This window comes from Saccostrea cucullata, unplaced genomic scaffold (genome assembly GCF_032062105.1).
Source record: "Saccostrea cucullata isolate Sc308-1 unplaced genomic scaffold, CSIRO_AGI_Scuc_v1 ctg1372, whole genome shotgun sequence".
NCBI classification, from domain to species: Eukaryota; Metazoa; Mollusca; class Bivalvia; order Ostreida; family Ostreidae; genus Saccostrea; species Saccostrea cuccullata.
Genome location: NW_026925653.1, coordinates 147309 through 166439, shown reverse-complemented (window position 1 = coordinate 166439; position 19131 = coordinate 147309). Strand labels below are relative to the sequence as shown.

Sequence of the window (19131 nt, the reverse complement as noted above, 5' to 3'; positions counted from 1 at the left end):
TTGCCTTTTGATTAATCTCGAGGCACAATGTAACAACTCAAAATGTAATAATCCAAATATCGTGTTATTACGTTCTGTGTTATTACATTTTGCCTTGATCTCGACGCAGAATGTAATAACACGAAATGACATAATCATCAAAACCGTTTTGTCACATTTTGCGAAATTACTGTAAATGTATAACATTTAGCGTGTACGATATTTGACAAAAATTGGATTTTGAACAAGTTAGCGTGGATTTGATTTAGCGCATATTTTAATGTTCTTCTTTATAGGTATATGTGCGAGGCATTTAGTGTTGTACTGGAATTAGCGGAGATTGTTTTTCGCCAAAAGCGCTAAAAAGAATACACAGCCAAATGTAATACGGTTACAGAATTACATTCTATGTTGATTTCCATTGAAAATGTTATAAGAAAAAATGCAACAATCCAGGTTTATTACATTTCGCGTTGTTATTACATTTCATGTTGTAGCAATGCTACGTTAACTTTTTTTATACATGTATCTGATTTCGGCAAAATCTTAACTCCGGGATTCATAACAAAAAATAAGATATGATCCACGCTTATTATTACATTGTCACAGTATATATGAAAGTTTTATCCATATCAATTAAACAACTTCTAAAATATATTGAATTAGATTATTTACAGTCTGATATCTGGGTATTTTTGTACACGTGAATTTCCTGATAATCAGAGTCTTTAGGAAAACTATTGATTTCAGTGTAAGGATGGTCATTGTTGGAATCTATTATTTGCTCATAGCATTGTGGTTCTTGAACGGAATTCGCAGAACATGCAGGCATACTGATTGCTTGATCGTTTTCTCTTCGTCTGTTCCGCCTTTTTCTTTTGTTGAGTACTATTTTTACACCCGTACATATTAAGGTTAAGCCAAAAAGCGTTGAAATAACGGAGATAATTATAGATGAAGTCTTTGAGATCCCGTCACCTATAAATAAAAAAAAACGTTGCTCTATCTTATTTATGAATTGCATCTACTCAACAGTTAATTTCAAAGACAATATGTAACTACAGTAAAATTCTAGTATGGTCAAGTTCCTGGGACCTAGCTATATCTGAGTTCATTATATCAGTTATACAAAATCCTCTATAGGGAATTTGCAATATAGATTTCTTTCAATCAAATATAACAAAGTGCATTTAGGGAGGTATGAAATACAAAGGTTGCCTTGGAGTTCAAAGTTTTCAGATTAATTTAGTTTCAATTTTAATGCAAGTACTTTCAAAATTAATATCATTTCAATCTTTAAAAAATCGTATAATTCATTATACTTTCGTATTTAACTTCTACCGGACACACTTATAATTTGCTTTAGCTGTAAATTCACTATATATCTGAATTCCTTTATATATTTTTCGAATTTTGCAAGAAATTGTAAAAAAAAATTTCGCCTAAGATTATAAATTTTTCAATATATATTAAGAAAAATTACTTTCTTCGTATTCGTATTGAACGAGATTTGCTGTACATCAAACTCGAAAGCCCATAATTGCATTGATTTTTAAGCTATTCTAAATCACTGAGTTTCTTATTTTCGTGTTATGAAACGATGTAAATTGTTCATTTTTTAGCCAACCAGAGCTGAGGGCTCAAGTGAGCTTTTCTCATCGCCCGCTGTCCGTCCATCCGTCCGTCTGTCTGTCCGGTGCAAAGTATCCTTGAGTAAGAGGAAATTAACATTGTTGAAATAAAAGGCCAATATTTTGTTACAAGAGGAGATACATGTAATCAAGCAAAGACAAAAATAGGATAGAGTCTTTAAAAAGTTCTTTTTCCCTAGGACTACTAGGCAAAAAAGTTAAAACTTATGTGGAAGCATCCTGAGATTGTGTCGATTCTGAATTGTTCAAATCATGATCCCCCAGGAGTAGAGCAGGGTCACATTAGAGAATCATACATAGAAAATATATAGAAATATATATGAAAAAAAAAGAATTTTTTAATTGTTCTCAAAAACCACTGGGCCAGAAAAGCTTAAACTTATATGGAAGCATCTTTACATGTTACTTGTAAGTAGTGTAGATTCTAAATTATTAAAATTAAAACACCTGGGGGTAGGGCAGAGTCACAAGATGGAATCCAAGTTTTACATTAAATATTTAGGGAAAATCTTAGCAAAAACCACCATCCTCGCAAGCCAGTGTTCCTGAGTAAACACGTTGCCGTTAAATCCCTTATCTCATGCAATGTCCGTAGGCTGACTGTAGTGACGTCCTTCGGGGAAATAAGAAAACTCGATTGTTTTTTTATCTCTCAACCAAACACTTTCAGCCATTCTATGATAAACAATTTGTAACATGTGCATTTGAGGACCGTGTCAACTGAATCCTTATCTGACTGTATTTGAGAGCTTTAATTTGATTGATGCTTCTCAATAGGAGAAGCAAGCCCATGGATATTGAATGAAATATGCAAGGAGTCTAATTGCAACGTGCTGACCCTGGCTTGTGGGAATGAAGAAACACTGGGCCAGAAAAGCTGAAACGTGCGTGGGTGCATCCTGACGTTTCGTAGATTCTGAATTGTTCAAATTGTGGCCCGAATGGTAGGGCAGGGCCACAATAGATAATACATGTACAAGGGGAATCTGCTAAAGAACAACTTGGCCAAAGTAACTACGGTGAGCGATATAGCCAATGCCCCCCCCCCTTTTCCAATCTTGTTTTATCATGGTAAGTTATTTTGCAAATTAAAGATATATCTGTCAGACATTACATGTAAGTACATTTATAATTTAATTTTTTTTTTCTAAACATTGTACCATCTTACCTTCTTGTATTTCTTTTATGGTTGAGAAACCTAGTAAAATGAGTCAAAAATACAATCATTAAAATTTATGATATTCATATAACTGCATTTATCACTGATGTTTCTTCTATGATAAATTCTTATTGAGATCACTGACTTCATCTAAATATTAATACAAAAGAAGGAAAAATACCAACTTTTAGGTGAGGGTACGAAAGTACTCGCATATTCAGAAAAAAAGATAATTTTATTTATATTTTTTTGTACCCAGAGCAGAGAAAACATTAAATCTTTTTAACCAATTTAATCATTTTGTTTCTTTTTCCTTCAATTGTACGGAGAAATTACTCTTGTGTTTCAATGAATCAAAGATTCAATAAAAGCAACCAGACCTGTAAAATGAATTCCTCAAGAAATGTTCAGAAAATCATTGTCAGGAAAAATAAAGCTGAAATATCTTCGGTTTAGCGTTGCAATTTGAGGACTTGATTCATTAAAAAAAAATAGAAACATTACTTTGCAATTAGGACCTAGGACAATTTAATCAAACAGAGAGACTTAATCACAACATTGCTTACTGACAGTGTATTAGAATAAGTACACCTTTACATGACACTTTAACTTGTTGCTAAACATTTGCTTCTGTCTTTTTTTTTGCTTATTTTTTTTTTATTTTTTTTGCTCTAGGTAACAAATAAGGTTAAATATATGCTATGATCTGACTACGCTCAAAATGATTGCTTTTTTCTCAAAGCATACGACAAATGCGTTCCCTTAATTGTTTAGATTCTATAAGCTTATTTTTTAAAAGCCAGATTTGTCAAGAATTTGATAGTTATTTATTATATATTTCAATATAAGTATAATTCAAAATATTTACATTTGCCAATGTCTTTCCTTATATGACAATACAAAACAAAATGAAATTCAATTTTCGATGACATGCACTCGGTCACATGATTTGACTTTCTTGCGTATGGAAAGCAAACATTTGGAAAGTCTTGTCTGTGACGTCATATGACGTCGTATTTATACGTTATGTTGCATTCAATAACAAAGTCTAAATACGGCATTTTATCTTTGTAATGTGAATAGCTAGAAATAAAAGTATAAATATAAGAAATAAAATATCAATATAAGAATGTCAATGGGATATGACATGAAGTCGGTACGTAATCAAATTTACTATAACCCCCTTTGGGCGTTATAGAATTTGATCACGTGACCGACTTCATGTCATATCCAAATGAAACTCTGAAAATGATATTTTATTTCTTGATTAAACAAAAATAAATTTACAACTGAGAAAAAATTTTGCCATTTGCATTTCCTGCTTATAATATTAAGTTTGTCATATGAAAATTTTTCGAATACTTCATGAACGTGGGCAAAGATATCCAATTGTTTAATTTCATTTTACAATTTTATGATAACAATACGCAGAAATATTACTTGTTCAAAACAAATACGTTTTCTCCTACCAAGAGTACATTGTTCACCGAAGAAGCCACTTTTACATCCACCGAGACAGGAACCGTTTTCTGCATGACAATGTCCATCAAGACAATTACTGCTACACTTCTTAGAACAGTCTGAACCGTAGAAGTCTTGTCGGCATTCTACATGTAAAGAAAAAAATAATTGTTTTCGCTTAAGGATTTTAAAAAATTCCATGACCAAAACATATTAATGGCAGACTGCTAAATTTTTGAATTAATAATGAAAAAAATACTTATAAAATCATTATACTACACGAAAAATAATTGCGGAAACAATCCAATATGTTCTCTAATGATGTTTTATACGTTGTTCTTTTATTCATTTCTTTAAAGTACCAGGTCACGAATAACCTAAAACGAGAGAAAACCGGAGGCAACCCTTCCTTGTTCAAGCGTTCGGTACTTTGAATTTGCAGGATTTTCGGATGAAACCTTACAAAGTGTGTTCCTCTGTCACGGATGGCGTCGGTACAATGACGAATTCCTACTGCTCAGTAGCCCTGAGTGCTGAGTTACTGTCTATATGTGAAGCCATTCTCCTGCATATTGTGATTTTTCTTTATGAGTTGAAAAATTCTGTAATGGGATGTAAGACAACCTTCATTCATTCAAACAAAGTACCATTGCATCTGTATCCTTGCCATCCTTCTTTACAAGTGCAGTTTCCCATAATTCTCTCACAGCTGCTAGTGCATCCAGGGCTGCAATCATCGAGGCATTTCTCGCCAAACTTTCCATTTAAACAATCACACGTTTCAATGCTTTCATTGCACTTATCTGTTCAAATAATAATAAATGTTTATTGATAAGATATGTGTCAAAGTTGTAGTTCTGATGAACATTATTTAGACATTTGAAATTTAAAAGAATATATATTTTCTATATTTAAAAAAATGCCTTAGTTTATAACAAAGGAATGCAAAAATAATCCGTGCAAAGATGTAAACTTTTGGTAGTGAAAATCAATTATCATATACTAGTGTTATATATTCATATTATGTAAATACCATAAAGCTCTCTTTGCTGTATGTTGATTGTATATGTTGCTTTACGCTCCATTCGAATAATCTATTACTCGTTCATGTAGGAAAACTTAGATAAAACACTTACTGGCACATGTATTTCCTCTCCGGTTTGGTAAACACCCTTCTACACAAAATCCGTTTGATTGATTACACCTGCGATTAACACAATTTGAACTACAAGATAAACTACAAAAATCACCATAAAAACCTTCAATACAACCAGCAACACAATAACCATTGCTAATACCACAAACTGTATTTTTACACTGTAAACTACATAGATGTCTGCATTGTAAACCATAGTATCCATTTTGACACCCATTTACACATGCCCCATCAACTTTTCTGCACGATGTCTTGGAACAATTGGTACTACAGGGTGTTTCACATTTTGGTCCATAATACCCATTAGTGCAGTTGTAAGTACAATCACCTGTACTCGAATCGCATATTTGTGGATTACATCTATCACTACATGGCTTTGAACAATAATTTCCATAATAACCGCCTATACAGCCTCTGATACATATGCCAGTGTCCTGTGCACACACTTGTTGATAGCAATTTGGGCATAATCTGGTCTCACAATTATTTCCTGTGTAATTAGCTTTACACTTATAGCAATTTCCATTTCTGTAACAAAAATTTACTGAGCATGAAGATGGGCATTGTTCAGTACATGTGTCTCCCCAATAACCATTAACACAGCCCTGTGTACAGTAACCGTCAGAATTACACTGTACTTGAAGGCATCCAGGGTTGCACTGATTTTCTTAAATGAAAATGGAAAATGTATGTTAAAAAACATGATATAAAATCAAACTACCTTGCAAATTACACCACGATATGTCTTTTTTTTTCCAGACTGGTTCATATAAGCATCACTAGTTTATAACTTTTTAAAAGGAGAGGTGGAATCAGATACCATAGAGGAAAAAATATTTTCTCTCAATTAAGCCAGTATGCAGGAAATAATAGCATAAAAATCTAAGGCTAAATATTAATAAAGTTAAGGATATACAATCCTTTTTATCTTTAGTATATAGTAGAATATGATTGCATAAAATGTTGAGAAGCATGATTAATAATAATGTTTAGGACAGTTGTTCTTTTGGATTTTTTGCTACTTACGGCAAACGCCATTCACAACATCACACAAGGAACATGAACATAATGAACATCTTTCACCAAATCTTCCAATTGCGCAACCTTCAATTAAATAGTAATTAAAATTAATACTTGTATCATTGATTATTGAATTTTAGAAAAAAAAATGCTAAAAAAATCTATATTCTATTAAGATAACAATCTACTTATGTAACAGAGGTCAAATGCAGCAACTGTAAACGAATTTTCTTTTGCTGTCAGTCATAGTATTGGCTGTTTCTTCTTTATTTGCATTATATTACAAAACTTATAGAATTGGTTTCTGAATTTGTATTAACTTCATCGATGAATTCACAAAATAAACTGTTTAAGATTTCATTGTAGTCGACTCCTACAAAAGCCTTTATTTTTTGCAATTTCATATTTTTCATGATAGAAATTCTAGCTTACTGTTTAAATTGGGTAGTTTTTTTAACAGCATTTTGAATAATATAATATGAAGTTCATATTCCATTCGAAATTCATCTAGTTATTTAATATTAAAACTTATTTTAAGGATTGTTCGATTATATGTTGTTTAATGTCCCTCTCCAGAATTTTTCACTTATATGGAAACGTCAGCATTTGCCGGCAGAGAGCTGCAAATTCTGTACTATACTCAGCACTTACATCTATTGAGCATTAAGGGATCGTATCTGTGGAAGCACCTACTACGACATACATATAGGACCTCGGTTTATACAGTCTCATCAAAAGGACCGGTTTCTACGTTGTACGGTGAGATTCGAACCCATGACGGAAGGATCAACTACTTACTCCCAGACTTTAAAGCCGACGATCTAACCACTGCGATACGTGTGCAACTACCGGGTATTTTATATGTTAACTTCCACATTTTGCGTTAAGTAAAAATAAAGCAAGCCTTTGTAAACGTATATGGTGCAATAAAGCTTCATTTAAAGAAAAAAATGAATCAGTTGGTTTTTCTCTTTACATATCCGTGGAAGATCAGGCGAGGCATTTGTGTTTTATCAATTCTGCATGTTATTATATTCAACAATAACTCGACCCGTTTCTACATTATTCCATCAAAAGAAAATACACACTTTTGCATTTGTATTGTCATAAATATAATTCAACCTCTTAAAAATTAATTTAAACGTTAACGTCTATCTTATTCGTCTTACCGTTAACTTCTATTTCACAAATTTCTAGGACTGGACCTGGATCACCGGGATATATGTACTTTGTTTCCACAATTATGTATCTCGCCGTCTGTTTACAAGGAATCTCAATTATATTTGGAGGAAGAGCAGGAGCAGTAGTGTTGTCGGTGTAACACCTGGTTCGCTGACTGGTTGTGGTAGAAGTAGCTGGAGAGTCCGAGACATCCAGGTAAAACTGTCTGAATCTATATTGCTTCCAATCACTAGGACGTTCACCTATGAAACATATACATGTACAAATTCCCAGGAATGTATTATTTTTTTTATGAGATAAAATCAACACAATTTTTATCAAATTTTAATAATCAACAGGGAGTTTTTCCGTCATAAAGGTTTTAAGTAGATGTGATATTCCCAAAAGAGGTACATGTATAGATGAAATAAATTGCGAGCAGATTAGAAAAATATCAAAGTTTGAAATGCACCTTTGAAGTTGACCATGTAATGATATAATTTAAAATCAGGCCATAAGGCAATATAAGTCACCAGAGTATAATATAATCGTTTAAATAATGTTTTGTATAATCAATAACACAAAAGGTATCGAAACAAAAAGTACCCCTGGGAATTAATTGATTTTTTGTTGTTTTACGTCCAGGTCGAGACTTTTCAATTCGTATAGAAACCTCACACTATTCGGTGAAAGGTTTCCAAGTTAGACATTTACATAACATTCAGGGATATTACGCAGTGAGGGTTCCTCATATTGCCAACGCCTACCGTGAAAGATTTTGGGACTTAATTTTAGGGTCTCGGTCACATGACCCACAACTTTCACTTCAAAGTACCGAGTACAAGACGATGGCATTAATTGATATCTTCCTATGAAAATTCAAGGCAACCAGTAAGAAAAAAGGTAAATAAAGTCGTAAATTTCCAGAGATGTGCCTTCTGTTCTGATGAGCAATAATTGTAGTTGTGAACGTGCATTAGAATGCTATTCAGTTTGACATATTTTTATTTACACTTGCTGTGTATTAATACAAAAAGAAAATGCATAATACATGAGAGTGTTCTTCCTAAATTGTTATAAAAAAAACATTCTGGGAATATTGCACTCCTAATAGTATTACCCTACCGGCAATGTAATCTGGTTCCCATTTTTATTGAAAATGTTACATGTACAATCCTATAAAACTCATTGAACCAGAACGAAATACAAATATGGTCTATAACTCATCAAAGAAAAATCAAGAATACCCGACCATGAAGCAGAACATCCGTCTTCTAGAAATATTGAACAAAATGGTTGTTGGCGCTTGAGAGTGTTAGCAATAGATAAAAAATTGTCTTTCGAGACTGTATCTCCACTGGTTTGTACTTATAATAAAGAAAAAGTAGCAGTTGAGTCTTAAAACTTTACAAAAGAATTAAATAAAATAATGATCCTTGATGAAGTCTCTTTTTGTGACAGGATGCAATAAGACGACAAATGTAGGAGTAGCTTTTAATAAAACTTTATAGATTTTTTTTTATTTTAGTTACCATGACAACATCATGAAATTGACATTAATCAAAATCAAAAACAATTATGTATCTTAGTGTAGTCTACTTGTATGCCAAACTATATTATAATCAGACTAAAATTGCATTTGGAGTAGTATTTTGAAATTATTTCACAGAAATGTCTATTTTAGTAACCAAGGCAACGTCGTTCATCTTAATCAAAATACGCACACACCTTGAATTATATATCTTAAATAAGTCTACTGGTGTGCCAAGTTATAATATTTACATTTTTATTTAATTGTCTTTTACAATCCTTACAAATTAAAATTTTGTTCATTTCTCACGAAAATTTATGGATTAGTCTGAATACATCCACTATTACGTCAAAGTATCTTACTTGACGTCAAAACTTTTGTGCAATTTGTATTGCTTTAAAAATAATAGTTGAATGGCGTAATTGGCTGTAACCCATATAATATAAATAAAAGAAATGCATGAGGTACATGTAGATGAACTACAACGCTTCGTGAAGTGTCGTAGTTCATGTCGTAATAAATCTTCAGAATTAAATTCATTTTTTGATTCAAATCAGACGAAAACTGTAGGAGGAGTAGCATTTAAAAAGTATTTCACAGAAATTTCTATTTTAAGTAACAATGTATGGCAACTCCTATCATTGAAATCAAAAACCGATAAAACAGATTATGTATCTTAGAATAGTCAACTTGTGTGCCAAGTTATATTAAAACAAGACCAAAACTGTAAAAGAAGTAACATTTTAAAAGCATTTCACAGAATTTTCTATTTTTAGTAACTACGCAAGAAGTTCATCAAAAACCGATACAGAGAATTAAGCTATTGTAGTCTACGTGTGTGCCAAGTTATATAATAATCATGGAAAAAGCTAATACCATTAATACCATGCTTGAAGAAAGTGTATTCCACGTACCTTCTCTTCTGTAATAGATTGTCACACTTTTTATGCTGAATGGTTTTCCAAGATCCACTTGAAACCAAGCCCTTGCATCAGTAATTGAAGGATCAGTATGAGCACAATATTGTTCTGTGGTCCTTCTATTACCATCATTTGCCCGTGATGCAATGTTGTCAGCATATGTAGAACTTTGGGCGAGTGTTGTTGTTTTTCCTCTACACAGATTTTCTGTAACAATTTTGTAGCAAACAAGTGACTTTCTTGAGGACATGTATATTTTGTACAGTATATCAAAGGTATAAAGCTGCTATAATGCATACAATTTTTCCATTAAGATGACTGATAAAACCAAAAAAATCTTTCATATCAAATTACAGTTGAACTTATTTCAGATATCTAAATGAAAAATATGGCGAATGTATTTATGCCTTCTTTAAAATCATTTATTATTTCCTAATTTGTTTTTACTACATAGGAATTTTCCTTTTAAAATTACAATTCTGAAATTGCATTGTCTTCATTTTTTTTCAATTTGAATTAAAAAATAATTGATGACACGAATAGGAATATTTAATTTATCATTTTGTAATTTTGTTTATTGTATAGGAATGTCCTGTCTAAATTAAAAAAAGAAAACACAGAAAGGTTAAACACAGAAGAAATACAGACTACCGACTGCTCGCCTATAAGTTGGTTGTATTTTTCACCAGAATCAGATGACTATTTTAAATTAATGTTCCGATTTTTTAGCCTGGTTTTAATTTTATTTTAGAAATGACCATAATATTTCAAATCATTTAACAAATCAGTAATGAAAGTTAGGACAAGTAATAAAATTGTAATAATAACATGTATGTAAATACTAGTACTTCTACTTTATGTAAGGTATTGGAGTGCATAAATAATATTGATATATCAAGACTTTGTTCAATGATTATCGACTGAAATGTTTATAAAATATTACACTTTGTTTTAAAAAAAAAATACTTATTATTTTGTGATTATTTTTAGTTTTGCACGGAAATTATACTACAAATCGATTTATAGGCGAGTATATACGGAATTTTTATTGCTGAAATATTCCGTCTGTCAACAAAATTTTGTCGAAATACTGTACATCTCAAAAATGGATTATGTTTGTAATTGATTGAATTTTATCTTTCGAAGTATACAGAATTTGAATAAATTCTGGTTGTACTGAAGTTTGTGTATAATTTAAGATATGTGTATATAAAAATACCATTTTTAATCATTTGATTTTCACATATTTTACAGCCGACAATTGGTACCCTACGAAAAGAGTCCCATACCTTTATTATTTTAAAAACCATTTTAAACAGTCGAATTAAAGCGATTTAAAGGCCTATTGGTAAAACCAATACAATTATATTTTGACTGTTACATAATCCGAAAAACCATACACGGGGGTGGGGGGGGGGGGTTCTATTCACAAGATTGTAAATGTATTTTTGTTTTGTTTCCCATATACTGTCATTCACTTTAAAGGAATTGTTGAAATTCAATTTTCTATGACTAAGTATACAAAACTAATTAGTATCAAGATGGATCTGTGTACTGTCCCAGAAACAGCAGTATAACCATTTATTGTAAATAATGTGTCGTAAAAACCTGAAAAAGTACAAAATAAAATTTCAAGAAATGTTTTCAACTTAAGGATAAATAACACAAACAAACTTTTTTTCAGAAATCAGCATTATTTTTCATAGATTTACATTTGAATTTACAACATGAATAATGTTTACCAAGTAGAGTTGAAGAATTATATAAGATTTTGTGATAAGGTTAAAAAAAGTGCAAAATTTTGTATGGAATTATATAGAAGGCAAAACAAAATCTCATGTCTAAGCACCAAGGAAAACCTACGATTTCTTTATATTTCAGGGATTTATTATTTATGTCATTTCAAATCAAAATCAGTCAAAAAATATATATCTACCCGCGCATCCATTTTTTGTTTGTGGTAAGTACCCTTAAATACAAAATAATCTCAATCTTCTATACTTTTTTTCAGATCAAACAGGGGTTGATAACAATACAAAAATTACAAGATTTCTACTCAAATTATGTAATTTACAGTCATTAAATCTCTCACTTAAGCTATCAAAATATTTCAAAGTTTCATATAGGGTGAATTCATCATGCATCGGATACCCTTGTACTTCAGCAAGTTCTAGCGATATCGCTACCGACGGAAAATTATCAAAATGGAGTTTAACATTTAGTTTGTGATTAAAATATCAATTTGGGACACAATTATATGCCCTTTATTGAGAAAATATTCTCAAAAATCGAGTTTTTAGTGATAACTAAAAATGCAAAATGGATCGGACATTGTTTACCATGCATCGGACAAACGGTATTTTGACCAGAAAAATACCATACCTTTATCTTGGTGCTTTAAAATGCTTGTTGTGGATATATTTTTATCTTTTATCTAAGAAATAATCCTCAACTTAAATTTAATTGACGATATCGTTGCACAAATGTAGAACGATTCAAGAGACCTCAGTCTGCCTTAGAAATGCTTTAAAATGCTTATAATGCGGTAATTCGCGCCCTTTTTTCATGGTTTATCATACTCTGGTTTGTAGAAATAAATGAGTCAAATTCCAGACGTCATATATCGAGAACTTGAGTTTTGACTGAAAAAATAAAGTTTTTATTTAACGTTTCCACAAATACAGCTATCAGCTGGGTTCTGTATGAAAATGGTTGTACTTGCCATTACATGGATAAGTGTCCGATGCATGGTTAATTTGAGTCCGATGTAGGGAGAAATGAACATACTAGTGAAAACCAGCTTTATAAAGAATTATACGAACATTAAAGTGAAATTTCTTTAAAATTTATGTAAAATTACCAATCTTTGACTTTTTTTTACCATAGTCTGACTCGTTCCGTTGAAGTCGAATTTTAAGAACGATAACTCTAAAAATTGCAAAATCATTAATTCCTGGTCATTCCCCTTTGATGATGTAAAATATGACGTGACTTCAAGGCCATTCTCGGAGTTTTTTTTATCACAACATGATAATAACAATCCGTATCATTAAAAAAATTAAATCTTGAGCTTCTAGACAGAAACAAATAAATACACGGAACTCTTAAGTTGAAAGAGATTTTATTGTCTAAAGTTGTCCGAAGCAAGGTATGTGTCCGATGCATGGTGAAATCACCCTAAATGTACTTATGATAAAAGTTGGTAAAGTTTGGTTCAGCAGCCACGTGTTTACATGTATGGACGATAGAGCTTAATTTCCAAAAAATATGGAAAAAGGATTCACAGTATAACCAAGAAAGATAATGCATATCATTTTTCATCTAAACATAAATGCCTAAGACAAACAAATTATCACTTACACTGTAGTAGGCCACAATAAGCTTTGCGAAATGATATTATTAGAAAAATACATGTAACTGCCATACAGATTGTACCGACTAGTGTTTTTCGTTTTTATATAGATAATAATAAACATTATGAAAGTGAAAAAGTTTCAAATATACTATGCAGAAGAGTTTATTACAATGAATTAAATTGTTCAATTTATATTTTTCTTAAATAATTGAACACGCTATAACTTGCGCCAGTTAAAATAGGATTAATTTTTTTAGATTTATATATTTTGTTTATCAATAAAAGTTTTGAAAGAACTGTAAATTACACCATTAAAACCAAACGCGTAACAAAGTTATGAAATTATAATTATTTATATTCCTGCTAGAAGAGAAATGGCTATTTGTAAATAAATTTATCTCGTGACGCCGTCGCTTCTCTTAGATTGATAAACAAACACGGAGGGAAGAAAACAAGGTGGGCCGCTTGAGATACTACTCACTTTCGACGTGGCTTGCTAGCGTCTTACTCGTACTTATACTTATCTTTTAATGTACTCAGTATCAATTATCTACTCTGTTGTGATATATTAACCTTTTATCAATAATATTTGTCAAAATTCAACATACCCAGTTGTTTGTGATTTCTGGGTGGACATACGTGTCTATATATAGACCTACTGTTTACGCCTTTCTTCATCAATATTCGGGAAAAGACTGAATTCTTACCCGGTAATTGCCAGACATTGCTTAATTGTTTTGTTATTACAACGAAGTCTATGATAAAATTTTGTGAAAAGTATTATTTAACATTACACGTTATGTGTTTCAAATCATTTATCATTTTGTTTCACACAAAAATCGGCATCCATTTTTATTTCAATATTACAAAAGAAAAGGTGTTAACATCAAAGAATGCATTGAAACGATGTGTAATGTCAGAAAGAAAAAAAAATTATCCAATTTAAACTATAGCATTTCATTTGAAGAAAATAGCCAATCTCCTTTCAACAGTATCTTAGATTTGCATGGTTTTCTCCGAGACATACATGTCAGTTTTACAATGCTACCTCTTAGTAAAAAATATATGGAGTTCGCAGCTAGGATACGGCTGTCCGTAAAAAATCAAACTGTTGTGAAACGCTCCCCTTACACGTCCGTAGACAGAGTTTGAATTTATAAATCGTGTTGATATTGGAATGGTACATGTGATAGACACGGACAAATTGAAGATATTCTGTGTGAATCTGCAAGAGAAGTATGTCCTCTAACAGAATTTTGCTGGGGGATTGAGTGTAGTTTACCATTTTTGTATAATTCGTGATATAGAGTGGAAAATACCCCTTCTTATGTTGGTAAGATGAATTTCTCGTAAAATATTTTCTAAACGAGTAAAAATTAAACCTGCCCCCTGCACTTTTTATGTACCAGAGGTCACGATGAATTGATATGTGGAACAAACTTTGCACAATATTTTTGTTTTGCACTTGTGCCGAAGCGATTTTTGTGCAACAATTAGTAATATCATAAATCTCCATCACGTGATCATCACAGTCATTTGACTTCACAAAAATATTTTAAAATGAACCCTGATTAAACTACTAGTATAATCTTAAATTGACTGCCATTTCAAACAAGGATTACATATTAAAATTAAAATCTAGCTCAAACTAAGGCCACACCAATAAAATGTTTTGTTCGTCGGACCCGCACGCTCGTATTTAACCGAAACTAGAAAAATAATATTAATTCAAAATTTCCCGCACCATGGAAATTCTGAGCTATTTTCTGTCCCATTTCCGCTCTATTTATCGTACTTTTCATCTGCTTATCCTGCAAATCAGAAAAAATATAATTGTCCGCTCAAATATCTTCATGTTCCGCCTAAAATATTTGTCTACAAAAAGTAATAATATTATTATTTAACCGCCTGACCGCTCTTACTTTTTTTCATCAAATGTCCGACGAACAAGAAATTAAATTGGTGTGGCCTAAATGTTTATTTCCAAGGCATTTTAAGCCTTCGGACAGCCTTATCATTACTGCGTAATGCAATATAAATAGGATATCAAATATCCTAATAAAGTCATTCAAAAGTTTGTAAACATACCGTAACATTGGCCACATCTGGTTAGAAAAAATAATACACATCCACCAGAAGACTTCCATGTTGATAAAAAGGAAGTAAAAACAAACGTTATCTTTGTTCAAATGAAATGACAGTTGAATTGTCTAGCTGTCAGGTATATTATTTAAATGTAAACACGGAAATTTAAAATACGTGTTATGCTATTATTCTTATAAGATATGATCACACAAATATCCTTTTAAAATATGATCACACAAGACATCATGGCCGTTGTTTTATGCACAATGAACTGAATTTTAAAACAAATCTTAAACATACTTCCATTCAACTTAATTATCATTGTAAAAAGAATGTTTAGAATCTAAACACAAGTCTTAACACAAAATTTGTTTATATTTTTTACACCTTAAGGCTGTACAACACACCTACCCAGAAAATTTCTGTCGTTTATTTTTCGTTATTTTTGTATATTTAGTACATGACTATATCTACTGCATGTATGCACATTTTTGACAAAATCGTTCAAGTGGTTTTTGGACAGGAAATTCCAAAAGTTACCCCCTTTAGTTGTTTACAAGTAGGGAAAAATTTTAATCAATGAACTACTAAAACCTTGATTTTCGAAAAAGCCAGGTTAGATATAATTTCATTCATTTCAAATTTCATTGACTTATTCCTTTAACTATTTAACACAAAAAGAAATTCATCTTTTTGATATACATATCATCAAATTTTTTTAAAGACCCTAAGGGGATTAAGGACCTTTAGCTGAAAAAATACCTGTCATTCAATTTTGTATATATATATATATATATATATATATATATATATATATATATATATATATATATATAAGCACAAAGAAATTCACTATTACATGGATACCCACTTCCGCCCCAGCCCGGGGTTGAACTCTCGACCTTCGGAATCTGTCTCCTAGCAGTGCAGGAACAGTGCGCTAGACCGCTCGGCTATCTAGGCAAGTTAAAAAACTTGCTTTCGATGCCGATGGAATTCTCGCGGCGCTGTCCTACACTACACGGTCATTGAGAATAGAAGTGAGATACAGTTATTTGGACATTAGTTTTAACAGAGGATTGTTACCAATACATGTTGTAATGAAATTAATTATTATTTATAAAGCACATTTTACAACAACTCTTAAACTAACATAACTGCCCTAAGTGAAGAAATATTAATATAGAAAGCACAAAGAAATTCACTATTACATGGATACCCACTTCCGCCCCAGCCCGGGGTTGAACTCTCGACCTTCGGAATCTGTCTCCTAGCAGTGCAGGAACAGTGCGCTAGACCGCTCGGGTATCTAGGCAAGTTAAAAAACTTGCTTTCGATGCCGATGGAATTCTCGCGGCGCTGTCCTACACTGTTCCTGCACTGCTAGGAGACAGATTCCGAAGGTCGAGAGTTCAACCCCGGGCTGGGGCGGAAGTGGGTATCCATGTAATAGTGAATTTCTTTGTGCTTTCTATATTAATATTTCTTCACTTAGGGCAGTTATGTTAGTTTAAGAGTTGTTGTAAAATGTGCTTTATAAATAATAATTAATTTCATTACAACATGTATTGGTAACAATCCTCTGTTAAAACTAATGTCCAAATAACTGTATCTCACTTCTATTCTCAATGACCGTGTAGTGTAGGACAGCGCCGCGAGAATTCCATCGGCATCGAAAGCAAGTTTTTTAACTTGCCTAGATAGCCGAGCGGTCTAGCGCACTGTTCCTGCACTGCTAGGAGACAGATTCCGAAGGTCGAGAGTTCAACCCCGGGCTGGGGCGGAAGTGGGTATCCATGTAATAGTGAATTTCTTTGTGCTTTCTATATTAATATTTCTTCACTTAGGGCAGTTATGTTAGTTTAAGAGTTGTTGTAAAATGTGCTTTATAAATAATAATTAATTTCATTACAACATGTATTGGTAACAATCCTCTGTTAAAACTAATGTCCAAATAACTGTATCTCACTTCTATTCTCAATGACCGTGTAGTGTAGGACAGCGCCGCGAGAATTCCATCGGCATCGAAAGCAAGTTTTTTAACTTGCCTAGATAGCCGAGCGGTCTAGCGCACTGTTCCTGCACTGCTAGGAGACAGATTCCGAAGGTCGAGAGTTCAACCCCGGGCTGGGGCGGAAGTGGGTATCCATGTAATAGTGAATTTCTTTGTGCTTTCTATATTAATATTTCTTCACTTAGGGCAGTTATGTTAGTTTAAAGAGTTGTTGTAAAATGTGCTTTATAAATAATAATTAATTTCATTACAACATGTATTGGTAACAATCCTCTGTTAAAACTAATGTCCAAATAACTGTATCTCACTTGTATTCTCAATGACCGTGTAGTGTAGGACAGCGCCGCGAGAATTCCATCGGCATCGAAAGCAAGTTTTTTAACTTGCCTAGATAGCCGAGCGGTCTAGCGCACTGTTCCTGCACTGCTAGGAGACAGATTCCGAAGGTCGAGAGTTCAACCCCGGGCTGGGGCGGAAGTGGGTATCCATGTAATAGTGAATTTCTTTGTGCTTTCTATATTAATATTTCTTCACTTAGGGCAGTTATGTTAGTTTAAGAGTTGTTGTAAAATGTGCTTTATAAATAATAATTAATTTCATTACAACATGTATTGGTAACAATCCTCTGTTAAAACTAATGTCCAAATAACTGTATCTCACTTCTATTCTCAATGACCGTGTAGTGTAGGACAGCGCCGCGAGAATTCCATCGGCATCGAAAGCAAGTTTTTTAACTTGCCTAGATAGCCGAGCGGTCTAGCGCACTGTTCCTGATTCCGAAGGTCGAGAGTTCAACCCCGGGCTGGGGCGGAAGTGGGTATCCATGTAATAGTGAATTTCTTTGTGCTTTCTATATTAATATTTCTTCACTTAGGGCAGTTATGTTAGTTTAAGAGTTGTTGTAAAATGTGCTTTATAAATAATAATTAATTTCATTACAACATGTATTGGTAACAATCCTCTGTTAAAACTAATGTCCAAATAACTGTATCTCACTTCTATTCTCAATGACCGTGTAGTGTAGGACAGCGCCGCGAGAATTCCATCGGCATCGAAAGCAAGTTTTTTAACTTGCCTAGATAGCCGAGCGGTCTAGCGCACTGTTCCTGCACTGCTAGAAGACAGATTCCGAAGGTCGAGAGTTAAACCCCGGGCTGGGGCGGAAGTGGGTATTCAAGTAAATGTGAATTTCTTTGTGCTTTCTATATTAATATTTCTTCACTTAGGGCAGTTATGTTAGTTTAAGAGTTGTTGTAAAATGTGCTTTATAAATAATAATTAATTTCATTACAACATGTATTGGTAACAATCCTCTGTTAAAACTAATGTCCAAATAACTGTATCTCACTTCTATTCTCAATGACCGTGTAGTGTAGGACAGCGCCGCGAGAATTCCATCGGCATCGAAAGCAAGTTTTTTAACTTGCCTAGATAGCCGAGCGGTCTAGCGCACTGTTCCTGCACTGCTAGGAGACAGATTCCGAAGGTCGAGAGTTCAACCCCGGGCTGGGGCGGAAGTGGGTATCCATACAAATGTGAATTTCTTTGTGCTTTCTATATTAATATTTCTTCACTTAGGGCAGTTATGTTAGTTTAAAGAGTTGTTGTAAAATGTGCTTTATAAATAATAATTAATTT

The 19131-nt window shown here is 32.6% G+C and overlaps 1 protein-coding gene across 3 annotated transcripts; it reads right to left on the bottom strand.

Annotated features, from left to right (window-relative positions):
- Positions 1–621: 621 nt before the first annotated feature.
- On the bottom strand, positions 622–10364 carry LOC134269515 (protein draper-like). Of its 3 annotated transcripts, XM_062751718.1 has the most exons (8): positions 10034–10364; positions 7597–7851; positions 6434–6511; positions 5388–6074; positions 4899–5054; positions 4260–4397; positions 2800–2829; positions 622–957 (listed from the first exon to the last, which is right to left on the bottom strand). In XM_062751718.1, the coding sequence occupies exons 1-8, from the start codon at positions 10287–10289 to the stop codon at positions 647–649; spliced, it is 1911 nt and encodes a 636-aa protein (XP_062607702.1). In that variant the 5' UTR covers positions 10290–10364; the 3' UTR covers positions 622–646. The 3 variants fall into 3 exon arrangements, with proteins under 3 accessions (XP_062607702.1, XP_062607704.1, XP_062607703.1); XM_062751720.1 differs by lacking the exon at positions 4899–5054; XM_062751719.1 differs by lacking the exon at positions 6434–6511.
- Between the last annotated feature and the right edge of the window lie 8767 nt (positions 10365–19131).